Source organism: Doryrhamphus excisus, linkage group LG19 (assembly GCF_037039965.1).
Source record: "Doryrhamphus excisus strain RoL-2023G ecotype Guam linkage group LG19, RoL_Dexc_Guam_v1.1, whole genome shotgun sequence".
NCBI lineage: Eukaryota > Metazoa > Chordata > Actinopteri > Syngnathiformes > Syngnathidae > Doryrhamphus > Doryrhamphus excisus.
In genome coordinates this window covers 5632673-5659060 of record NC_136375.1, presented here as the reverse complement: position 1 = coordinate 5659060, position 26388 = coordinate 5632673, and the positions used below count along the sequence as shown (strand labels likewise).

Sequence of the window (26388 nt, the reverse complement as noted above, 5' to 3'; positions counted from 1 at the left end):
TATTAAGTGGATTTGTACACGCGTGTCACAAGCTAATGAAGGAGTCTTGTAGCTTCGGGTTTTTGGAAATACTCCATGGAAGGGATTTGGGAAATTTGGGACGGGTGCAACATGGTCCCATTAGAATTGAGTTGTACTAATGTAGGACTGGTTGTTCTGCCACATGAGCATCATTGCTTCTCCACAGACATGGCCGACTTGTTTTGTTGGAATATGATACATTTGTCAAGTCATATAAACAAGCGAAGAATGGAACCCAGGTCTTCCTCATTTCCTGACTGTGTGGCCTAGATGCTAACCACTCAAACACCGTGCGGCCAAAAGCAACATTTCAAATTGGATTAAGAAATTTGCATTCTTTTGTGGGGAAAAAATTGTGACAAATACAAATTATATATTGCATTATAAATACAAAGTCAATTGAAATAACATAATAGTGCCTAAATGGACACCTGATAAAACTGAAAAAAATAAACAATGTCGAAGGAGTACGGTACACTATGAACTGCTGCGTGCTCACCTGCATTGGTTGCATTGGTTGCGTTGCTTTTAAGTCACAAACATAGCATTTATTATATCCTTTTTTTTTCTTTGCTACGGCAAAAAATATTCCTGTGTTGTGTACCTGCCCCCTCACAAGTGTCCAAGAAGCAAAGAAAGCTAAACTTCCTCCTTCTTTTTGCTGCTGCTGACTCATTTTTATGTAATATCGCTTTTTACGTAATACCTTGCTACATTTCTTTTGAGCGTTGGTCTCTTTTCTTGTCGCCGGTCTTTTTACTCGCTATTCTGTCCTTCTGTCCTTCTGCTTGCCTGTGGCCGATCCATCAAGTACTTACCATCATATACACCATGAACATCGCGGCAAGTTTTCGGGTCAGATTGATTGTGGACGTATCAAACTCTGTACTCAACTGTGGTGTGTTCGAGGAGAACTGAACAAAGTGCGAAATTGCAACACTTGATGAACAAACCCTGTGCAGGAATAACAAAGACATTAATATGTAAAAACTGTTTGTTTTTTTTTACCTTTGTACATTTGACTTTAGATTTTTCAATTATTGCCCACTTATGGTGGATGAGATGTGAAAAATACGCATTGATCCAATCTAGAGTGGATATTTAGGTGCGTCATGAAGGCAGAATGGTGAATATGCATGGATCCACTGGATACGAATAACATTAATTGTTAATAATAAGTCAAATGCTAAATAAGGTCTATAGAAGAGGAATATTGACATATAGTGTATGCCTACACTCTTCCCATTGTCTCCCATTATAACCACTGTACATCCCAACATTACATTTTCCTATGAACACCTCATAAATGTAACAATAAATCCAAACTAATAATTAAAAACGTTATATGTTTGCCTGGGTCTTAAGCTGTTGAAAAGATTTGATGCAATGAAAGTGAAAATGAAACTAATATTGAAATTTTTTTATGGGATGGACGATTTTGGGACCTAAGTGTAACTTCTTTCTAAAAAGGACCTGAAGGATGTTAATAACTATTTATTATTAATAAATGATTTTTTTAAATAAAAATGCGCAAATGGGTGGTTTCCACATTAATTTAAGTTTTTTTTTTTAACTAGACAAGAAGTTTGTGATAGCATTCTCTGCACAATATCAATTGATTACTGTATTGATTGATTGATTACTGCGTATTGACCCCGTCTCTCTTTTGGTGCAGTCGGGAGGTTCTACAGGAGGTGTTGGACGCGGACCTCAGCAACGAAGCCTTCCCTTTCTCCACACACAAAGTTGTCAACGCCGCTGGCCATCAAGTGAGAGCGCACACACACACACACACACACACACACACACACACACACACACACACACACACACACACACAGTCTGTGACTTGAGTTAAATTGGAAGTGGTGCTTTTAATGGCTTCCAAGTAACCCTGTTGGCCTGAAAGAGTGAAACAGCAAAATCAGTTAATTAGAAGCAGCAAGCAGTCGCCCAGAACTGCTTCACCATTGCATTCATCACAGATGATTGATTAAACTTTAAACACACACACACACACACACACTAGATAACGTGGGCTCGCTATCTATCCTTTTTTTAAGCAGCACAGTATTATTATCGTATTATTATCCTTGCAGCGCATGGAAGCCAAGCTGATAAAAGGAAAACAGGGAAATGATTTTAGTCATATTGAGATCAAGTTGATGTGTTACAGAGTTGTGTTATGAAGTGATGACACATGTATTATAGTCCCAATTTCAATATTTATTCATTCATTCATTTTCTACCGCTTTTCCTCACGAGGGTTGCGGGGGTGCTGGAGCCTATCCCAGCTGTCTTTTGGGCGAGAGGCGGGGTACACCCTGGACTGGTGGCCAGCCAATCACAGGGCACAACCATTCACACTCACATTCATATCTATGGACAATTTGGAGTCGCCAATAAACTAGCATGTTTTTGGAATGTTGGAGGGATTCCGGTTTCCCACGCATGCATGGGGAGAACATGCAAACTCCACACAGAGATGGCCGAGGGTGGAATTGAACCTTGGTCTCCTCGCTGTTCGGTCTGCTCGCTAACCACTCGACCGCCGTGCAGCCCCAATATTTATTCAATAGTTCTGTTTTTGTTGATGTTTGTTCGTTTATTTGTGTTCAAAATAACTTGAAAAGTTCTGAATGGATTTCGATGAAATTTTCAGGAATTGTGGGAAATGGGGTATGGAAGAACTGATGAAATTGTGGGGGTGATCCGGATCACCGTCTGGATGCAGAAATTTTAAAAAGAATTCTTTAACATTGCGAGAGAGGACTATTTTCCACAAAAAACAGTTCCAAGCATTTACATACATTTTATGTTATGTTGTGGTATCGGCGGTCTAGTGATTAGCGCGCAGACCTCACAGCTAGGAGACCATGGTTCAATTCCACTCTCGGCCATCTCTGTGTGGAGTTAGCATGTTCTCCCCGTGCACGCGTGGGTTTTCTCCGGGTACTCCTGTTTCCTCCCACATTCCAAAAACATGCTAGGTTAATTAACGACTCCAAATTGTCCATAGGTATGAATGTGAGTGTGAATGGTTGTTTGTCTATATGTGCCCTGTGATTGGCTGGCCACCAGTCCAGGGTGTACCCTGCCTCTCGTCCAAAGACAACTGGGATAGGCTCCAGCACCCAACGACCCTTGTGAGGAAAAAGCGGTAGAAAGTAAATGAATGAATGTTGTGGTATAGTTGTTTGGATATTTGAGCTGTAGATGTTTGATGATTTTTTTAAAAGGTTTCGTAGTCAAAATAGATGTGTCCCAGTTACATCCATTGTTAGCCAGCTCATATTAACCCGTTTTCCCTTGTTATAATACACAGAGAAGAGAAAGAAATATGTATTCATGTTTCACATAAGGGTTTTCAATCGTAAAAAAAAGTACAGTTCCCTTTTAAGTTTTAAAAAATGTCACCTTTGTTTATAACCAAGACTTAATTCAGGTAGTTTTTTTCTCATAATTATTACAATTTAATTATTTTAAAGTAGAGACATTTTTTTGTCTTCATTTCATTTTAGTATTTCAAATTGTGTTCATAATAATTTCAATCATTCATGATAATTATTGAAAAGATAAACTTTTTTCTTTTAGTTATAACAATTTAATTCTTAATTTTTTTCTTGACAATCATGACTTTATTTTTATTTGTATTGTATTTGTTTTCCTAATTATTTTGACTTAATTCTTGAAAAATGTTGTCTTTTTTTCAATTTAAAGGAAGATTCTATTCAAGTAATTTTTTCTCATATTTATTACAATTTAATTCCTTTGTATTTTTTCCCTTCTAATATGATGACTTTTTTCTTGAAAACCATGACTTTCTTTTATTGGTATAACAAAATGTCATTATTGAAAAAAGAGGACTTTTTTTTTCTTGTAAAACAAAGTACTCTTCTCTTGTGCTTACTACGATTTCATTGACATAAAAAATGACAGCTTTTTCCTCTCGTGGTGAAAAAAGAATAGGGAGACATGTTTTGCTGCATGACCAGCGAGCGTTGCTGGTTGGCCGCGTCCAAAGCGAGCGTGTGGTTCCGGCATCTCGCGGCGTCACACATGTCCGAGCGAGCGACCTCCCTCGGTTTTCTTGCGTGAATTATTCAGCGCTCGAGTGATTTGTACCCGGCGTCTTCGGCATCTTCTTCCTGCTTTGCCGTTCTGGTGTCTGGATGACATTTGAATAGGAACGCTTCATCCATCCTTTGAATTCTTCTCCATACTCTTCTTCTGTCGTGTTTGGTGCTGGGATGCTTTGACATGTCTCTGCAGGTTTGTGTGTGTGTGTGTGTGTGTGTGTGTGTGTGTGTGTGCACGCTGACATGCACATATGGGGCCCAGGGTGATCCTGGGCTGGCCAGATGGCCCAACTGTCACAGCGCCCACTGGGGAAACTGTTGGAGACATTTCCCTCCTCACTTAGCATTCCCTTCTTCCTTCCCACTTCTTGTGTTTACAAAAAATCAATAGCGTTTTCTATCAATTATGATCATCTTCCATTGAACTTTCATTTTCACGGCATCATTGCTTCAAAGTGGCTTCAAAGTGCAGCCGTCGTAAAACCTTTGAAGCAATTTGATCCATCACTTTAGTCCAGGAAGTGAACACTCGGTTCATATGGAAAAATGAAATATCTATATTCCAGTTAGCTTTATTCTTATAACATTACAATCTGATCCATGTACAAGTTTGTTTTTTTTTTCTTGTAAAATTACGACTTTGCTCCACTGCATTCTTGTGTAATACAAGCGTAAAAAGAACCTAACACCCGTTTATTTGTTTATTCATTCATTCATTTTCTACCGCTTATCCTCACAAGGGTCGCGGGGGTGCTGGAGCCTATCCCAGCTGCCTTTGGGCGAGAGGCGGGCTACACCCTGGACTGGTGGCCAGCCAATCACAGGGCACATATAGACAAACAACCATTCACACTCACATTCATACCTATGAACAATTTAGAGTCGCCAATTAACCTAGCATGTTTTTGGAATGTGGGAGGAAACCGGAGTACCCGGAGAAAACCCACGCATGCACGGGGAGAACATGCAAACTCCACACAGAGATGGCCGAGGGTGGGTCTCCTAGCTGTGAGGTCTGCGCACTAACCACTCGACCACCGTGCCGCCCGTTTATTTGTTTATTCTGGTAAAAAAGTAGGGCTTTTATTTCTCGATTCCAGTAGTTTTATTCTCATCATAATGCATTTGTGAAAATAAAAATGCAAACATCAGGTACAACATGATGACTTTGTAAAACTTAAATCTCATGGATTTGGAATCTGCAAGTGTAAAAAGAAGTTAACACTTGTTTGTTTATTCCGGTAAAAGTAAGACCTTTTATTTTCAAGTCACAACTTTATTTCAGCAGTTTTATTCTCTGTGTCACAATTTGATACTTTTTTTAAAAATAATTTTATAATGGCGGCACGGCAGTCGAGTGGTTAGCGCGCAGACCTCACAGCTAGGACACCAGGGTTCAATTCCACCCTCTGCCATCTCTGTGTGGAGTTTGCATGTTCTCCCCATGCATGCGTGGGTTTTCTCCGGGTACTCCGGTTTCTTCCCACATTCCAAAAACATGCTAGGTTAATTAGCGACTCGATTGCGACTCGATTGTACATAGGTATGAATGTGAGTGTGAATGGATGTTTGTCTATATGTGCCCTGTGATTGGCTGGCCACCAGTCCAGGGTGTACCCCGCCTCTCGCCCAAGACAGCTGGGATAGGCTCCTGCACCCCTGCGACCCTCGTGAGGACAAAAGCGGTAAAATGAATGAATTATTTTTAATAAAAACAATGACAGTTGTGTTCAACTTCAGTCTGGTGAAATACAAGTGTAAATAGAAGTTACCACCTGTTGATGTGTATTCTGGTAAAAATGCCACTTTTTTTGTTTAAAACCACATCTTTATTCCGGTAGTCTTTGAGTTTTACCTTCATAATATTGCAATTTTATCAACACATTTTATTTGTTCAATCCGGTAAAGTGTCATCTGTTTTCTTTCTAGAACAATGTGTTATTTCTACGCTACATGGTGATTCCAAAGTTTAATTTCCTGTTCTATGGCCAGCATCATATTTAACTCATGACCGGTAGCCAGTAGCAGCGTCACAGGCTAAAGAAAAAGCATGAGAAGACGTCTTTTTGTGCTATGCTTCTGTGGCGCAGGTCCGGGCGATGCGGCTGTCCTTTGTGGGGGAGTTGGGTTGGGAGCTCCACATCCCCAAAGACTCCTGCCTTCCCGTCTACCACGCCGTCATGGCGGCCGGCGCCAAGCACGGCATCATCAATTCCGGCTACCGAGCCATCGACTCACTCAGCATCGAGAAAGGTGAAGAAGAAATGCTTTCTTTGCTTTCTTTTTATCCAACAAACCCCCCTGCCCCCACTCCACCACGGCAGGCTACCGCCATTGGCACGCCGACCTCCGCCCCGATGACACGCCCCTGGAGGCGGGGCTAGCCTTCACTTGCAAGATGAAGAGCTCCATCCCCTTCCTGGGTCGAGATCAGCTGGAGAAACAGAAGGAAGAGGGCCTGAAGAGGCGCATCGTGTCCTTCACCATTGACGAGTCGGTGTTCGTATTTCATTCATGTTCCTTTCCCGTACAAAACTTCTTACTCACCTTCGGATCGTTCACAGGAAAGTTCCCATGTTTGGCTTAGAGGCCATCTTCCGGAACGGCGTTCCCGTGGGTCACCTGCGCCGCGCAGACTACGGCTTCTACATCGACAAGACCATCGGCTACGGATACGTGCGCAGTCCTGACGGAGGAACGGTCAGTAACATTCACACAACATCCACAATCTGCATCCGACGAGCACAATCCGCATCCGACGAGCACAATCCGCATCCGACGAGCACAATCCGCATCCGACGAGCACAATCCGCATCCGACGAGCACAATCCGCGTCCGACGAGCACAATCCGCGTCCGACGAGCACAATCCGCGTCCGACGAGCACAATCCGCGTCCGACGAGCACAATCCGCGTCCGACGAGCACAATCCGCGTCCGACGAGCACAATCCGCATCGTCCGACGAGCACAATCCGCATCGTCCGACGAGCACAATCCGCATCAGACGACGTGCACAATCCGCATCAGACGACGTGCACAATCCGCATCAGGCGACGTGCACAGTCCGCATCCGATGACGAGCACAGTCCTAAACCGCATCCGACAAGCACAATCTGCATGCGACGAGCATAGTCCTAATCCGACGAGCACAATCCGCCCGCATCCAACGACACAATCCGCATCTACGATTTTTATTCTCATAAATTAACAACTTTTTTCTTATAAATTTCTGAAACTTTTATTGTTGAAATCTCGATGTTGTCCCGGGACTCTGTTGTGAAAATTACCTTAATTGACATAAAATGAAGCCTCTAAAACAGAGGTAGGGAACCTATGGCTCGGGAGCCAGGTAGGGCTCTTTTGATGACTGTATCTGGCTCTCAAGCATTTCTTACCACAATAAAAATGTATTTTTGCTAACATTTTAAAGTAAACCATCACAGAAATGACTGTTAAAAATAATATTCAAAATCAACAACTTTCTTATGCATTTTAATTCGTCCATCTATATTCTGCTGCAATACGGCCAACCATATCTATCTTTCCTGATGATATTTTCCAGGTCAAACTTGATTATTACTGGGTAATGCTGTAGTCTACCTCGGTCATTGAGATGTCAAAAAAACATGTAAATGTAAACTTTCCTCCTTTAGTCAAATAGTCACCTAGCTAAAGCTGCAGAACCAAGCCTTCTGACGAAGATGGCCAAAAGAATGAAATACGTCTACGGAGTATGGTGCAAAACTATGCAGCAGCAGAAGTTGTATTAATGGCAACAAGTTTTTGATTTATTATTAGACACTGCGCTGCTCACAAGTGTGCTGGCCACACCCCATTGGCGTGGGGTAGTGTGCCTGGTCTACGTAATTAGAGCCCATTATCTAAAACTGTTGGTCTTACATAAAAATGCACACATTTTATTGCATTCAATGTTTAAAAAAATGTATATGGCTCTCACAGATACACATTTTTAAATATCTGGCCTTCATGGCTCTCTTCGCCAAAAAGGTTCCCGACCCCTGCTCTAAAAAGACGTCAACAATGGTGCCATTCTAGTAGTTTTTGTGTAATATTCTGACTTGATTCTCCTGAATTCTCCAATTGTTGTTGTTGACTTTCATCTTTATTTTCATAAAAGTAAGCCTTTTTTAAAAAGATAAATATAGGACTTTATATTCATATTCTTGTGTTTGACGTGAGCGTTCTTTGTTATTCTCTTTAAAAAATAAGCAAATAAAAATTGTATTCTCGTGTTATCAAATTCAACCTTTATTCTTGTCGTATTTGGACGACATTCTCTTCCTTCTCAGATTTAGCGAGTCTTTTGTGGTAACGGTGTGACGTCCTTGGCTTGTGTGTGTCTTCAGGTGAGCGCCGACTTTGTGAAGAGCGGCGAGTTCACGCTGGAGCGTATGGGAGTGACGTACGCGGCCAAGGCCCACCTCAGATCTCCCTTTGACCCCGAGAACAAGCGCGTGAAGGGCGTCTATGACTGAGCCGGCCCGAGAAACGAGACAGAGATGTTTAAGATGCAAAGTCTCTCAGGCCAAATGTGAACTTTTATTCCCGGCTGTGATTGGACAGAAATGTGCGAGGAGGCGGGATTGACCGGCGCTCGTCTTCACCAGCGAGGTCCTTTAGTATCCTTTTGTGGAATCGTCGACTTGTGGAATCATCATCACTGATGGAAACCTTTTCATTCTTACCATTCTTTTCTCTAGCTGCCATTTCCAAGGAACCAGCTGCTAGCTTAGCAGCTAACCTGGACCTGATCATTTGTTAGCTGCTGAACCCTCCAAAAAATTGCCATTTTAGTATTTTATTGCTGCATAAAATGCCTGTTTGGGTAATAATTGTCAATAAATTGTTCAGACACGCGGAAATGCCTTTAAAGAACAATAGTGTGCTTGATGAGTTTGCTTAATAACTCATGCTAGTCGAGTGATAGTTGAGTGATTTTGATGCCTTCCAGGGACAAATAGTTTGCCCAACAGCTTGGTAAAGTGTATTTTTACTGTTAAGACACCAGGAAAGGCCATAAAAGAACAATTATGTGATTCTTGGAGACTAATGACAAACAGTTATTGATAGAACACACCATTTTGTCTTAAAATGAGGCAACAACTAATAGCTAGTACTCATCTGTTAGCTAAAAGAAGCTACTTTTACCTGCACAAAATGTCAATAAGGGGTAAATATGCAGTGGCAGGGCTTGCTAAAATGCTTTTTTTTGATGTTAAGACAACAGAGAATACCATTAAAGAGCAATTATGTGATTCATGGAGACTTAGGGAAAGAGTAATTGATAGAACACACTGTTATGTCGTAAGATAAGGCAACGGCTAATGGCTAACTGCTAATACTCATCTTTTAGATAAAGTAACATACTTTTACTGATTATCTGCACAAAATGGAGACAGTCATTGATAGAAAAAACTGTTTTGTCGTGAGATAAGGCAACGGCTAACTGCTAATACTCATCTTTTAGATAAAGTAACATACTTTTACTGATTTTTATCTGCACCAAATGTCAACGAAGGCTAAATATATAGTCTTGGGGCTAGCTAAAGTGCATTTTTTTTACTGTTAAGACAACAGATAATGTCATTAAAGAGCAATTATGTGATTCATGGAGACTAATGGGAAACAGTAATTGATAGAACACACTCTTTTGTCGTAAAATAAGGCAACAGCTAACGGCTAATACTCATCTTTTAGGTAAAGTAACATACTTTTACTGATTTTTATCTGCACCAAATGTCAATAATGGCTAAATATATAGTCTTGGGGCTAGCTAAAGTGCATTTTTTACTGTTTCCTGACACCAGGAAATTAAATATTGGCCTGGACCACATTCTAAAAATAGAATTTAACAACAAAAAAAACAGCAGAAATGAGAAAAATCTGCAATAATTTTCCAAGAATGAACTCTTATTATACTTGTGTACCCATTTGGGTACCATAGAGTTGAAATATTAAATATGAATGTACTAGTCTCCCACGGTTTAGATTGGCTGTCAGATGTGGAGGGAATTTGGGGACATCAAAATAGTCTCTTCCCAAGCGCCGGCAACAATCCCCGCCAACCACAGCCGTTTGTTGCCACCCGTGTGTGGCGCCCATAAGGCAGGCGGATAGCCCGAAAAGTGGCTGGAGTCGTCAACCTACTGGGGGTAAGTTTTTGTTCTGTTTGGCTTGAAATAAGCTATGGAAATAAATGTTTCCGACATAGCCAGTAGTACATTTAAACATTTACACTTCATCTATGTGATCGGTATCAGTATCAGCCGGTTTCATATTATTATTATTATTATAATAATTTGTTTGTTTTCACACTATACAACATGAAAGAAAAGGCAGCATTCATGAGAAAGAATCAACACGGTTGCTATGGTTAGCAAATATGGAAGCAGTTTATCATCTGCAGCAGTTAATTATGCGAGGAAATTGTTTACAAAATGTCATCACTGAACTGTGGTCCCTTTCAGTTTCATTATTTTTCATGAATTTTTGCACGGCCAAGTGATAACGGATGAGAATGTCCTATGATTATTCTTATTGTTATTTCAATGCAGAAGTGAGCCCGGCGTGTTTTTTTTTTTTTTTCATCTGTGTTTACACCAAACCAAAACCAATTAGACCGTGTGATGTAATACCCGATGAACAAAATGTTCTTTGCTGGCATGCAGCTGAATAGTAAAAGGATGATGGAAAACGATGGAAAACGACCAATATAAGTCCATCTTCCTCAACAGTGTCTCCGTTAGTCTTCTTTTTGTCTGCTCTTCTTTCCGTCAAGCATGTAGTGTGTGTTTGCAATAAAATTATATAAAATATTTAGCTTTTACAACTCAAATCAGAGCAAATTAAGTCTAACATTTCATGTAAATGCCTTTAAATCTTGACTAAATTGAACAAGATAATTTTAGAATCACTATTTTGTGTAATATCCAACTAAATTTCTGTAAAAACTGGTTATGTCATTTTTTTTCTAGTAGCATGGTTTAAGGCAGGGGTCTCAAACACGCGGCCCGTGGGCCAAATGTGGCCCGCAGGACACTAGTTTGAGGCCCCCGCCTTGATATGAAGTTTAATGTTAGTGCGGCCCGCGCAAGTTTGATGTGGATGCTGTATGGTATCATGTACCCAGAAAAAATTATTACATTTGATTAATGTTCATGTTAAAGGTTAAATAACTGTTAATAGTTATCCTCCCTATCCGTGTGGAAGTGGTAAGTTTTTGGCTATTTAAGTTTAAAGGAAATAACTTGAAGGCTACCGTTTAGGTCGCTAGCTCTCTAGTTTGCGAGTTAGCATGTGTCTCAAGACCCTGCAGTTGCGCAATATGTTGTAAATAAAAAGAGTATAAATGTGACTATAGTCGTGTTTTGTCATGTCTACAGGGCTCTAATAATGCTTTGTTCATTTTAATCTGAAAAAAATAATTTGTCTACCCACCAACTATATGTGGTTTATTTGCCGTTTTGTTATTATTATTATATTTATTTTATTGATTGATTGATTTTCTTTATTCTTGATTTGTTTATTTATTTTTCATCTTATTTTGTGCAGAAAAATAAAAATTAAGATATTTGTGAACAGTGGAATGTTTTATCAGAGCTTTGATTGTAGAAAATCGGAACCAAAACACTGAAAAAGTTTGTATATTTTTCCGTTTTTTTTTTTTTTTTGAAAACCTGATGCCCCCTGGTAAATTGAGTTTGAGACCCCTGGTTTAAGGATTTGAAAGGCGGCGCAGCAGCTTGAAAAAAATAAAACATGAGCGACATTTCCTACAGTGCTAGCACAGCAACTTGGAAATAAAAATAAAACATGAGCGACACACAGCAGGGATTATGTCTCACAGCTGGCCTTGGAACGTCTTGGTGTCCTCCTGGTGGAGCTGGAGGAGGTGGCCGGGAACCGGGAAGTCTGGGTTTCCCGACTGAGACTGCTGCCCCCGCGACCAGGACCCGGACCCGGGTAAGCGGAGGAAAATTGAGTTATTTGTAAGAAAAAATGGAGCCAGACACATGTGACTGCTGCGAATATTTACTGTTAAAAACACTAAAAATGTTTTCACAGTACTTTTTTATGTTTGCTCAGATAGTTGAGCTTTTTTTGTTTTGAGCAAGGCACCAATCACCACTTAAGCATGTTGTTGAAATAGGATGTCAAAGTCAGACATGAGTGCTAATCGTGACAGTTCACAATTCACAAATCTTCTTACCCCCTGCCGGCTCAGACCAGTCCCACGGCAGGGCGACCGGTGGGGCGTGCCCCAACCTCACACGGGTAAGGAGGTTTTCGGAGGACAGAGGTCACCGCCGGTAGCGTCTGCTTGTCCCAGTCACCCTTGAAGAAAGAGAGGTTTTAGTCGACTTGCTACAAATACTATCATAATAAAGCACTGTTAGCATGCGAACCAAACTCCTTTCGAATTCTAGCAAAGTATTGTGATTTTATGCGGGGAAAGAAATGTCCCAGTAGGTTCATCAGTTCATGCTAAAGGACTCCAATCGGTGGGCCGCAACAGTCAGACTAGACGACCAATGTTAAAATGGGTCCCTCGGCTAACATGGAATCCTTCCATGCGTTTGATGGCTTGCAGATGATGCTCATGATTTGAATGTCTATCTTCTCCTGGTTGTGGGACTCACAGGAAATAGGCGTGCGGTGGATTGGTTGCAGTGCATGGAGATGGGCGCCGTCTTGTAAAGCGAGTCCAGCACCTGCGTGGAGAAGGTGTCCCACTCCAGCCTGGAATAGCGTGCCGTCACGCTGTCCTCCCCGCACACACACTCATCCTTTCCTTGGAATCTGGGGGACACAACATCACCTGGTGGCACCGCCTCTTGATGGATGGTAGACGCACACACACACACACACACACACACACACACACACACACGACCTGCTAATGAAGCTGAAATATCTCTGCAGATGTTCCAGGTCCACGTGGCTTTTGCACAGTTCCAGCTGAGTGCGGGGGTAGTAGTGGACGTAGTTAACGCACATTTCCTCCATGATGCCGAAACCACCCTGACAAGATGTGCAGAAGACCAGCCCGGCCACAACATTAGGTACAAAAGCTTTTACAAATCTTCATAATAATAATAATAAGTACAGTATAGTATGTTTATTATTGGGGATCATTCTTTAGTGTAGCATCATGTGGGCTATGTTGTGGTGTTCTAAGTGGTCCGCTCACTCACCACAGTCGGTTTGAGTCTGTCCTCGGTGTTGTAAGTACACCTTGTTACGAGGACGTCACCCTGCAACACAAGTCATGCAGTATTAATACACAAATATTACTGCAGTAAAACACGGAAAATCATTCCAGATACTAGAAACCAAAGAAGGTTTGGACTTGCCGGTAAAACGTTGGTCATTTTCCTCAAGACTCTGATGGTCTACAAAACAAAACAAACTCCTTATGAGGGCGTACAATCATGGGATTTATTTTTATTTATGTAGTATTTTCTACTGCTTTTATTATTACTTTACATCTGTTATTGCATGTTTTTGTAAAGAAAATAAAAATGGGTTATTGTAGTCAATATATAACATAAAAACAATAATATATATTTTTATAATATAAAATATATAATGGATTACATTTTATGTATATTTATTAAAATTTATTAAGTATTTTCAGACTAAAAAATTTATAGTGTAGTATATATAGTAGAGTATTGTTATTATCTACATGTCATTTTTATTTATTATTTTTAATAAAATATTTTGACTTTATTGAAAATATTTAATTTATTCTATTTGGTACATATATATTATTTATGTAACATTTTTTACAGTACAGTATTTAGTGCAGTAAAAAAAATTCATATCTTGTAATAACTTCAGTCTCACCAGTTTCATGTTAAACCACGCCCACTTCCGGTTTATGCCACACCCACTCCCAGTACAGATATACTACTGTAGTAGTGTACTCGCTCTTCCCTATTTTTTATTTTTTCCTGTATTTTTTTGCGGCTACACGTATACAATATTATTTACATGAAATATTTTTTGTGTAGAATTTTCACATTTTTAAAGCTTTTTATGTTATTTTATTTTTTCACATTTCTGCAAGTGCACATACTTAATATGACATTATTGATGAAATATGCTTTTCTCAAAGCTTATTTTATTTCATTTTTCACAGCTTTGCATAGACTAAAATACATATTATTGATGTAATATATTTTTGGGTAGTATTTTTCTGTTTAATTATTTTATTCTATATTTTGCAATACTATTTATGTCATATTTAGATTATAATATTATTTTTTTTACTCCCAAAAATGAAGCTGAGATGAAGGTAGAATCTTGTACCGAGTTAGCATATTTAGTTTTGTCACCTGGTAGTGTGTACTGAAGTGTTGGTCCTCCTGCACCACCTCCACCTCCTCGCCCCCCCTCACCAAGACGGTGCGCACCCCCCGGCCCGCCAAGTGTGTGTGCAGCTGGGATGCAAATATAAAGATCCCCCCTTGAGGAAGAGCCTATGAAAAGAGAAGGAGAGTCATGCAAGGACAATGAATAAGCGGTACAAATACTCCGAGTACTACGCTATGTTCTTACAGTGCGTGTACACTTGGACGTGCAGTAGCCACTCAGGTAGAAGGTGTGTTGCTGAGGCGGGATGGCCATGATGGGGGTGTAGACCAGGCCCAGCTCCATGATCCCGGCGTCGTAGCGCCTGAGGCTGGGGGTGTAGTGCAACCTTATCCCCGATGAATCACGTCGGCCTGCACGGAGCACGGCAGCTAGCATGAACGCTTCACATGCGCTACATTTCATAGTCAAACTCATTCACACGCTGGAAGCCCAGAATAATCCCAAGTGGCAATGAGAGAACAGAGAATTCATTTTCATTTCATTCCAAGATTCCTTAGAGGAGGCGAAGGGAAGAAATGAAAGGCACCGCACCTTGGACACCAATTGACACCTGCTGGGACTCAATTAGGATCATGGCAAACACCAAATACTGAAAAATAAAACTATAAAATTAATTTAAAAAAAATTAACAATTAAAAAATATATTTAAAATATATTAAAAATATTACATTTATTAAATTAAGTAAATAATAATAATAGTTAAAAAATTAATAAAAATCTATGCTGCTGTCTTAGTATAGGAAAAGGACGAGCTTTCAGTCTGTCCGTCATTAATTCATATCAAAGTCATTATCATTATCATCAAGTCAAGTCGTTATTTTTGCCTTATTTGTGCAAGCGTGAATGACTTTACATTTTCATATTATTTATGTTTCCTACACACATGAAATAACCCAAACGCCAAATCAAAGTGATTAAACTTTACTTTTTGGTAAAACCTGCTAATTCAACATGTCTGCCTTCTTTTAAGGGTTAAGTTCTGTGGAACCATGTGATTTCTCCCAGCCAATCAGGAAGAAAAGCATTGGTAATTAATACACATTTTTCAAAAAAAAGTATACTGCAGTATTATTACAATTATTTATATATATAATTTATTTTTTTATATTAAATTTTGCTTTGTTGCAGTCTACATTAGCAGTGGTATACAGTATAGTGGTTTATTTATTAATTTGTCAAATAAATATACTCACTTGTAAGTATTATTTATATATTTTTTGTTGTTAATATTTTTTATTAATTGTATTTAATATATTTATATTTTTTTATACACCCACAACTTCAATTTGTTCTTCTATTATTATTATTTTAGCTATTTTTAGAATTGAGGAAATTACCCTAAAAGCAATTTCATAAGGAGTGTTCATATGCACTGTATTAAATATGTACTGTATGTAAGGAAAATTTGGAAGATGGGGGGGGTGCTTCTTGATGCTGGATCTGGCGGGGCACTGACCCTAAAAATGTCCCCTCTGCTAGTTTTGTGCCCACAGTACATATACATAGAGTACATATATTACATAGAGTATAATGTACTGCTAGAAGCATACAGCAGTACTCATCAATTAGAAGCTGACCGCGCTGACTGACACCCTCCCTCATGAGGAGTAATTATCTGCTCATGTTTCGTTGTTTGTGTGTCAGCAGCATTCTGACGGCACTGACGCTAATTATGGGACTGGATGGAGGGGGCGGAGCTTGAGGCAACCCTGGGGGAGGTCTGCATCTTCACATGACCATCATAATGAAGGTACGCACACACAAGTACGTCCACACCACCCCATACGCATTTTCCTCTTACTTTAAAACTGTAGTTTTCAAACTGGGGGGGCGTGCCCCCTGGTTTATATGATATTACTGTTTTTACTATTATTACTATTATTACTATTTCTATTAAAGGTTGTAACTTGAAAATGGTAATAGATAAATTCATACAGTAAATGAGCTAAATCATCAGTATGAGCCAAAGTTTGTGACAGGAGTAATTTAATTTAATTTAATTTAATTTAATTTAATTTAATTTAATTTAATTTAATTTAATTTAATTTAATTTAATTTAATCTGGGTTATGACGTCATCAGGCTCCGAAATGGTCAGATCCTGTGTCCACCACACCCAACAAGCTCATCAAACGCAAAACACAATTTCAACAGTTTGACCCTGGAACAGACTATTTCTATTTCCATTGTTGTCTTGGTGACCTCGTTGGATTGCTGTGGAGAAAAATATGTCTGCAGCTTCTTCCTAAAAGTCTTCTGCCTCCTGATTGTGTGTGTGGGGGGGGGGCGTACCAGATATGAGGAGAGGGTTGTGGTAGTGGACCTCCAGACGAAGGAACCTGGAGGAACCAGGTCCCCCCATTGGCAGACCAGCATCAGGAGGATAGTAAAAGGCCTGCAAGCACACACAAACCAGATTCAATTTAGCTTCTTTAGCTTTTGGGAGTCCTGCACAAACATGCAACCTGCTGTATGTATTTTGTAGTTCCTGGTGTTGCTGATTAGAAATGCATTATAATTATAATAATTATAAATGCATTAAAATGGAAAATTGAGATATAATTGCGCGCACAGACAGTTCAGTTGCTAATATGAAAATTGTAAATAGTTCATGGTAAATAAATTGTTGAGATAGTTTGGCTAAATATAATATATGGCTAATTTTGAGTCAAAGTGAAAGTGAAATGTGTCTTTTCCCAAAAAGCCTTTTCCCTCCCTTTTTCTGATGAAAAGTCATATTTTGCTGAAACATTTACCTGCAGTCTAATAACCCCATCATAACGGGAATAATAACCCTATAACTGGAATAATAACCCTATCATAATTGGAATAATAACCCCATCATAACGGGAATAATAACCCCATCATAACTGGAATAATAACCCTTTGACTGGAATAATAACCCATCATAACTGTAATAATAACCCTATCATAACTGGAATAACAACCCCATCATAACTGGAATAATAACCCCATCATAACTGGAATTATAACCCCATCATAACTGGAATACTAACCCTATCATAACTGGAATAATAACTCCATCACAACCGAAAAAATAACTCCATCACAACCGAAATAATAACCCAATAATAACCGTAATAATAACCCCATCACAACCGAAAAAATAACTCCATCACAACCGAAATAATAACCGGAATAATAACCCAACCGTAACTGGAATAATAACCCCATCGTACCGGGAATAATAACCCCCATCGTAACGGGAATAAAAACCCCATCGTAACTGGAATAATAACCCCATCGTAACTAGAATAATAACAACCCCATCATAACCCTATCATAACTGGAATAATAACCCTATCATAACTGGAATAATAACTCCACCATAACTGGAATAATAACTCCATCATCACGGCCATGTAAACACCAATAACCCAAAATTCCGGTTTTGAAAAACCTGAATATTATCCCTGGGTTATTCCTTTTCTAACCTGAATATTGGGTCATGTCTACGCCTTTTGGGATATCCAAAGGAATTTTGATTTGTGTTCTGAATTCCATTGAAAAGGAATCTTGGGTCTTTGACAGGAAGTATTGAATTCCAAAACATGTCAGCATCTGTTTTGATCGGCATATCCCGATTGTTTCCAATTACCATGTATACAGGAATAACCCTGTAACCCATGTAAACAGGTTATTCCCAATATTAAAACAGAAACTGGAATATTGACCTGAACCGGAACGTTGCATGTAAACATAGCGACTGATGAAAGATGAAAGTCTTATCTTTCGTTTGCTAGGTGTCATGTTTATATAACCATAGAACACAATAATGGGGGGCCTTGAAAAATCTGTCAAAATCATCAAAAACTCAGAGGGACGGCTTTTGGAAAATGGCTGGGATTGAATGAGTTAAAGAGTCCTAAAAACAATTCCTGCATCCATCCCCCAAATTGCATCCAGTCTTCCATATCCCGTTTTTGACAATTCCTGAAAATTTGATTCAAATGATCCAAATAATCTGAGTTGGATCCTAATTCGTTATTTGATCTTAATCCGCATTCAGGTCCGCTAAATTGCTCAGATTCAATAAAGGAATGTATTCTTCCCATTTCAATCTTTCTTATCATGAAAGCGAATAAAAATACTCCCAGGCTCCTCCGCACACGCGTCACAACACGCTCGTCCTCTTCGTCCGCTTTTATGTTCCGCAAGGTCGCATTTCTTTGTGTGCTGAGTGCTGACTTCCTGCCGGGGAGAATCGAAGGCGGGTGTTTACGAGGCCGCGAAAGAGGCCTGAATATTTCCCTCCTAATCTCGTCTTGGCAGCGTGCACGGCAAGGAAAGCATCCCGCTTGTTCGGAATCCAATTGGCTGGGAAACGCAGAAAAATGCTGACTGGCTCGCCTCACCCTGGCTTCTCCTGCTCTCAACCCCCACAACGCTTGATAACTTTTACTTTGCAACTTCATGTACTACATCTGTCTAGTACTATTCCCATTGAATACTGTCTTGGGTAGTTGTTGGTAAGTTTACATTCACGTACACGTACATTTACGTATGTTTATCTTACATAAACAACACCTGCTGCTTTGATATTCCCAAATTACCAGCCAACCAAACCTTGGGGGACTCGTACAATTCGCGCTGGATTTAAAAGCATCGCTAACCGCTGCTAGCTGGTAGCTGGTCACCTCCCATTTCACCCACCGCAGTTCTTTGTGGCGCCCATTAGACATTTTCTGGAAATATTTTCCTCTAAAACAGCCCAAAACTAGCAAAAAAAAATATTTTTAATTTTTTGCTTTTTCTTTGGCTTTTTGTCTCTTATATAATCAAATAGATGTCGCAATTTGACATAGTGCCTCTAAAAATTGTGCACAACAGCAAAAAAGAAAAGTTGATATTGCTGCCGTCATCAGGATGAACGCACAATGAGTGTGTTTTGCTTCTTTTGCTTTTATTTTGGGATGGTATTTTTGGGATGGATTTTAACTCGGAAAAATGGCGTTCAAGCTGCAGCTGTCATCAGCGAACATATTTAGCTTTTTATTTGCCTTTTTTCAAAGGAGCATTTTGATATGTGTTTTCTTTTCTTCCAAAAATAGCAACAAAAACAAAAAAAGTTGATATTGCTGCCAACATCAATTAATTAATTGATTATTAATTAATTAATGGCAATTAGGTGTTTTTTAGGATGGATTTTAACTCGGAAAAATAGTGTTCAAGCTGTTTCTGTCATCAGTGAACATATTTAGCTTTTTATTATTTTTATTTTATTTTATTTGGCAATTTGATATACGTATGTATTTTATTTTTTTCCAAAAGTAGCAACAAAAAAAATGATATTGCTGCCAGCATCAGGATGAACACACAATGAGTGTGTTTTGCTTTTTTTTGCTTTTTCTGTGGCTTTTTTTTTTTGATAATTATTAATGGTAATTACGTATTTTTGGGATGGATTTTAACTCAGAAAAAGAGCATTCAAGCTGCAGCTGTCAACAGTGAACATATTTAGCTTTTTATTTGGCTTTTTTCAAAGGAGCATTTTAATATATATGTTTTAAGATTCCCTGCATTACTTCTGCTTTTTGTTCTTGTCAAATTGATACTTGTCTCAGAATAAAAAAATGCCTAAACCCCCCCCCCCCCCAAAAAAAAAAAATCAATGGGGAAGCAACAGTTTGTGGTTTCTGTTCAGTTGGGGCGAATTATCTATGACGATCATCTGAGATGATCTTTTATCACGTTAATCATGGTGTTACCAGGGGAGTTCTCATCCTGGTGAGGACATGATGACGGAGAAAATCTCTTCCCTGATCGAGAATCCAATCCACGCTCCAATCCATCGATCTTTTGCTTTTCAAAAAAAACAAGGAAAGGCTTTGAACGACTCTTGACCTCAGCTCAGAGTTGATTGGTTGATTGGTTGATTGGTGCTGTGCATTTGTTGATTTTTCTTTGGCTTTCTTTGGCTAACATTTTTGGAAACATTTGGCTCTAAAGGTCACACAAAAACTACTGACCCAAACATCAAACCCAAACATCTGCACACACACTTACAATGTACTCAAACACACACCGATTTTTAGAGAGATTTGGAGAGAAGTAGCAATGTGATATTTTTGGCAAAACGTTGCAAACTAAAGTGGCACAAAACAAAATAAAAACTCCTCATCTGGGCTCAGGCTTCATTGGCGCTGTGATTGTGTCGCCTTTTTTTTGTTGTTTTATTCAAATTTGAACATTTTTGGGATGATTTGCCTCTAAAAGTCACTTTTAAAAGCCTCTAAAAATGCCTGCAGTTTGACCTTATTTGTGTTTCCATGATTTCCTGGAGGTAAAGTTCCATGGTAGAAAAAGTAGAATGTGGATATTCTTAGTGTAGGTGTTGCTCCCACGTGTTGGCTGGCTGCTAGCCCTGATCAGACGCTCGCAAGCTGTTTTTGTTTGCCTGAATTGAGTAGGAGTGAATCCTCGGAATAGACGCAAGAACCGCAGTCGGAATCCAACCGAGCTGAAGACGGCTATGGTGTAAAGTGTGTGCTCCATTGTTGATGTGGACATTCAGGTCCCTTGTCACTACGTCACTACGTCCTACCTCAGCACCCATGGCCCAGGCGGCCAGCACGTGGCGGCAGGAGTTCAGCTTTCCCGGCTTCATCTTGTCGTCACAGGAGCCGCTGTAGTCCGGGACGTTGCTCACATCCGGGGAACACTCAAACACCTCCATGTGGTGCACGATGGCCTCGTTGCCTGCCGTCACCACCGACTCGTACTGAAAGAAAAACAAAGGTAAATCATTCTGTGGTCTCCATAATTCAGCATCACTTGGATTGTTCAACTTTTACTGCGGAAATGCCAAAGTTTGAATCCCATAAGGAGAATATAATAGTAGTCTGTTCCAGAGTCAAACTGTGGTCACGACTCTTCACTTCCAGGCTGTGCGTATCACACAAATGTCAAATTCAAACAAAAAACACTAATTTCTGGACTTTTTTGGTTTTCGCCTCTGAGCAGTTCGCCACCAGGTTGCTCCTGGCAATTTTTAATTAATAAAAATATTTTTAAATTTTAATGAAACATTATTATTTTTATTTATTAATTTATATTTATATATATTTTATTTTCAATTGATGAATAAAAAATAAATATAAATATAAAAACATAAATAACATTATTTTATTAAAAATGAATAACAAATAACATAAAATATAATACATAAAATAAAACAGAATAAAATAAAAAATACAAAATACAATTGTAAAAATAATTAATTTATACTAAAAATGAACATAAATAAAAATAAATAGTAATAATAATAAATAAGTAATAAACGAATAATAAATAATAAATAATAAATAATAAATAATAAATAATAAATAATAAATAATAAATAATAAATAATAAATAATAAATAATAAATAATAAATAATAAATAAAATAGTTGAACCCCAAAGCTTTAATAACAACTTTTTAAGCTAGTTAGCTGTTACCACCGGTTTTCTCACCTTCTGCCTTTTGCTGGTATTTACCATATTTTACACACTATTTGTCTTGTTCATCGTAATTATTATATTTGTCATATTTACGTATGTTGCATTGTATTTGTTTCATATAGCGTTACCATGACGATGTGGTTCTTGGCCATGTTTTCAGGCAGCTTGTGGATGAAGCACCAGTAGGTGGTCTCCTGGCCGGGGATGACCACGTCGGGCGCCACCACGTCTAGCGTCTGCACGTCGGGGGGCAGCGTGGGAGGCGGCGTGTCGGGGCGGAGCATCAGGACCCTTTGGAGGCCCATGTGAATGCCTGACAAGTTGAGTTGCTCCAAGGAGGCAAGTGGCTGATCCAGCAGTCCGTAGATGATGTGCACTGTTCCCTCCTAAGGCCACATAACAACTATTCATGTCCTCTTTATAAAAGCTATTTATGTTCCTATATGGCTCACAAAATTCACTTCTCACTGGGTTACCATGGTAACCATGCAGGCCTGATGGTAGCCTGATGGTAGCCTTAGGAAAAACAATGTAGGAAATAACGTCATAACGTCAATTATTATTTTGTTTATTCAATTTATTATGACTTACTTGAATTTTACAAGAATTTTGAAAAGAAATAAAATGCTAAAATATTTAACATTATATTTAATATTGTGAGAATATTGTGTTATTTTACTATATGTAAAATCACAAGAAATGTAAAAAAAATTTTTGTATAAAGTCCTATTTTAACTACCAGTGATATGACAATTATTTAATAAATTATTATTTAATAAAAAATTTAATATAGCAAGGAAAAAGTGTTTTAGTATATTATTGTTGCAAAAGGCTTTTTATTATATTAAAAGAATACAATCTTATTTTACTACTCTTGGTCAATTCTACGCCAGCAAATCTGTAATATTATAAGAAGTAACTTTTATTTTTTCCAATAAAAAGTGTGTAACACAGCTGTAAAAATGTGTACAAAGATGTAAAAATTATAAAAAAAATTAAATAATAGAAAAATCACATCATATTCAAAATTCAGTGAAAAAGTTATTAACCTCTTTATGTTACCAGAATAAGGAAAATAAAATATGATGGAAAAAGCACACTTTGACAAGCATAATTTTTTTTAAAATGAATAAAGACTTAAAAAGTATTAAAAATATTTTTTAATTAAAAAAAATTATATTGCAAAAATGCTAATAATAGTTCAAATTAATAATAAAATGCATTTCAAATGAATGAATTACATAAATTATTAATATTTTACTTGTCAGAATAAGGCTCAATATTGTGAAAAATACATATGAAGAAATAATAAAATGAAGAAATGTTTAATTAATTGTAATTAATTTTTTGTATTTTATTTTAATCATAGGCAGAAAAAAAGTAATGTTAGAAAACAACAAAATGCATTCATTTTCCAAGGTATACGGCTTATACCTATTGTAGTAATAAAGAGCTAATTCATCCAGGTACCTCAATGAGGTAGTCTCTGGGGTCGCAGGTACTAAAAGCTCTCTTGAAGAGCAAGTAGAACCCTTCAGACGTCCATTTGGCTTCCATCAGCTCGTAGTCCTGCTGGCTGTCCAGTGTCACATGTCCCTCGCTGTCGCTCCATGCGTCCTGCGGGGGGGGGGCACACAGATATGCCTACAACATGCAGTATGTACAGTATACACAGCATACACCGTGCATGAAATGCATGGGAATGGTGGCATGTAACAGCAATGCATCCCAACACTGTTTGTGTTTGTGTTTGCGTGCTGAGGAGGCTTTTGCAGCAGCTGCGTCCGTCCACGTCTCTCGTCTCTTATCTGTTAGATTTCACACATTCCAAGTCCAGAATAGCACCTAAGATCTATTTCTTTACTTCTCTTATGTAACCCTGCCCAACAGCCTGCAAGCATCACCCCATGCACTCATATATATATATATATATATATATATATATATATATATATCGTCCTTTTCATACAAATGTTGAAACCTTTTTATATAAACGGCTGTTTCTGCTGCCATCTTTCCTGAGCTGAACTCGAAAATGGTTTTCTAGGTGGCAAAATGAAAGTAGAAACAAATATAAGGCATTCAGAAGACACATTCAATGATGTGATGATACTGTCCGGAGTATGCTACACAGGCCACTAGGGGTCAGTAATGTTACATCGACAACAATAGCCACCTGTTAACATGTGTGAGTCTATGTTATGTCTGAACCCGGGTTCACACTCAATCTGTTAAGACAGCTGGGATAGGCTCCAGCATGCAGAGAAGAAGATGGATGGGAAAACAAATGTTGAAACACTTCAAGGATTACGTTAAAAAGCCACAGCATTTCAGTACGTGGAGTCGAACTATGGAACGGATTGAGTAAGGAACATAAACGATGCATTTAAACGATGTATTTTATTTAAATATAAGGAAGAGGTGTTATTCTGTCTTTTTATCGGTTTGTTTGCTTGTTTGCTTGCCTGCTTGTTTGTTTATTTTCAATATGTGATTATGATACATTATGACTGTGGAAAAAACTTAACAATTACATTACCACACTGTTTTGTCACCTATCACTTTTTCTATGTAGTCCATCCACTTTCTATGCCGCTCATCTTCACTGGGTATGCTGGAGCCTATCCCAGCTGGGGTGGCCACTTAACATAACCTTGGAACTTAGATTAGGTTAGGTTTTTATGTAGTGAAATCACATATACTAGAATCCAGGAAGTGAACAAATGTACAGAAACCACATCATTTCTTTTTATAATTGTAAAATTATAAAAAGAAAATGTAAAAAAAGATTCTTTGAAAACAAAGTTGAAATATTTGAAAAATAAAAAAACAGCAAAATGGGGAAAGAGTTAAATTGATGATGATGATAATAATAATAATAATAATAATTGTTGTTGTTGTTATTGTTGTTGTTATTGTTGTTGCTATTGTTATTGTTATGATTATGGTTATTATTATTGTTATTATTATTGTTGTTATTATTATTATTATTATTATTATTATTATTATTATAACTATAATCATCAATTTCACTCTTTCCCCATTTTTTGCTGTTTGTTTATTTTTCTAATATTTCAACTTTGTTTTCAAAGAATCTTTTTTACATAATAATAATAATTATATTATAATGATTATAATTAATAATAATAATAGTAATATTAATAATTATTATTATTGTTATTGTTATTATTAATTGTAAAATTATAAAAAGAAAATGTAAAAAAGATTCTTGAAAAAAGTTGAAATATTTGAAAAATAAAAAAACAGCAAAAATGAGGAAAGAGTGAAATTGATGAAGATAATAATAATAATAATAATAATAACAACAATAATAATAATAATAATAATAATAATAATAATAATAATAATAATAATAATAATAATAATTATTATTATTATTATTATTATAGTATAGTAATAATAGTAATAATTATTATTATTATTGTTATTATTATTATAATTATCATCAATTTCACTCTTTCCTCATTTTTGCTGTTTTTTATTTTTCAAATATTTCAACTTTTTTCAAGAATCTTTTTTACATTTTCTTTTTATAATTTTACAATTATACGAAGAAATGATGCTCATAAAGCAAAACATGCTCATATAGTAGTATAGTATAGTATAGTATAGTATAGTATAGTATAGTATAGTATAGTATAGTATAGTATAGTATAGTATAGTATAGTCACATGAGTTCTTCATACAGGCTATTTTCCAATAAAAGCATAAAATAGAATAGAACAGTCCAAATAGTGTAGTAGTAGTATATATAGAATACTATAAGTGTAGTACACATCCTAAATGTTTGCTATTGTGAATCCCAGCGACTCACCCCAAAGTAGCTTTTGCTTCCCGAGTCCCACAGCACCACCAGATCGGCGCGGGTCAGCTGGCCTCGCTCCGACATTCCCAGCACCACTCCGTGCTTGAGCCGGGCCACCTTCAGCTCCATGGTCACCTCTTGCCGCTCGTAGCTGACATTCCACGCCAGCTTCAGCTCCCCCAGTGGGTCCAGAAGCACCCGGAAGGGCATGAGGAGAGCGGGCGGAGGCCGGGGTTCGGACCGTGCCAGCTCCACCACGCCGACGGCGCTCGGAGCCTGGTAGGAAGCCACCAGGATGACCATGAGGGCGGCCAGGGCGGTGAAGTACATGATGGTGACGTCCTGCAGACGCAGATCTTTGCTCAGGATCCTCATGATCTTCTCTTAAGTCAAGCGGGTCGGTATCTCCAACTCATCTCCTCCACTCCTGCTGCTTTTTAAGAGACTCCTCCCTTACGATTTGTCTGTTTTTATCCCACCTAATGCCATTATTTTCTCTGCTTAATTCGATTGTCTACTTTGAGCCCCCCCGGGGCGCTCAAACATGATTCTGCTCATCTGCCACGCCCAGATTGATCCACGTCCAACCCATGGACAAT

The 26388-nt window shown here is 38.2% G+C and overlaps 2 protein-coding genes across 5 annotated transcripts in view; one reads left to right on the top strand and one right to left on the bottom strand.

Moving 5' to 3' along the window:
• sardh (sarcosine dehydrogenase) overlaps window positions 1-8999 on the top strand; it is a 54524-nt gene extending 45525 nt beyond the window's left edge. For 3 of the 4 annotated variants that reach the window (XM_078799187.1, XM_078799188.1, XM_078799189.1), the window contains 5 exons: window positions 1697-1790; window positions 6191-6353; window positions 6425-6599; window positions 6665-6800; window positions 8468-8999. In XM_078799187.1, coding sequence (XP_078655313.1) covers window positions 1697-1790; window positions 6191-6353; window positions 6425-6599; window positions 6665-6800; window positions 8468-8596 — 697 coding nt within the window. In that variant the 3' untranslated portion in view covers window positions 8597-8999. The remainder of the gene's footprint in view (window positions 1-1696; window positions 1791-6190; window positions 6354-6424; window positions 6600-6664; window positions 6801-8467) is intronic. The other variant, XM_058057354.2, reaches the window with a different exon arrangement.
• Window positions 9000-12149: 3150 nt separating this feature from the next.
• dbh (dopamine beta-hydroxylase (dopamine beta-monooxygenase)) lies at window positions 12150-26319 on the bottom strand. Its single transcript, XM_058057158.2, has 12 exons — window positions 25799-26319; window positions 23434-23580; window positions 22092-22349; window positions 21066-21242; window positions 16793-16895; window positions 14685-14851; window positions 14462-14605; window positions 13475-13513; window positions 13316-13375; window positions 13015-13142; window positions 12761-12920; window positions 12150-12455 (listed from the first exon to the last, which is right to left on the bottom strand). Exons 1-12 carry the CDS (start codon window positions 26162-26164, stop codon window positions 12342-12344), a joined length of 1863 nt encoding a protein of 620 aa, XP_057913141.2. The 5' UTR covers window positions 26165-26319; the 3' UTR covers window positions 12150-12341.
• Window positions 26320-26388: the final 69 nt, after the last annotated feature.

What these genes read in the sequence shown, in the direction of transcription:
- dbh (XM_058057158.2), bottom strand. Translation starts at nt 26,164, where the DNA reads ATGAGGATCCTGAGCAAAGATCTGCGTCTGCAGGACGTCACCATCATG. An exon ending in ACAGACTCAAACCGACTGTG is followed by an intron (nt 13,143 to 13,315) that starts GTGAGTGAGCGG and finishes ACATCTTGTCAG; the next exon opens with GGTGGTTTCGGCATCATGGA. An exon ending in CCACCGCACGCCTATTTCCT is followed by an intron (nt 12,456 to 12,760) that starts GTGAGTCCCACA and finishes TCTTTCTTCAAG; the next exon opens with GGTGACTGGGACAAGCAGAC.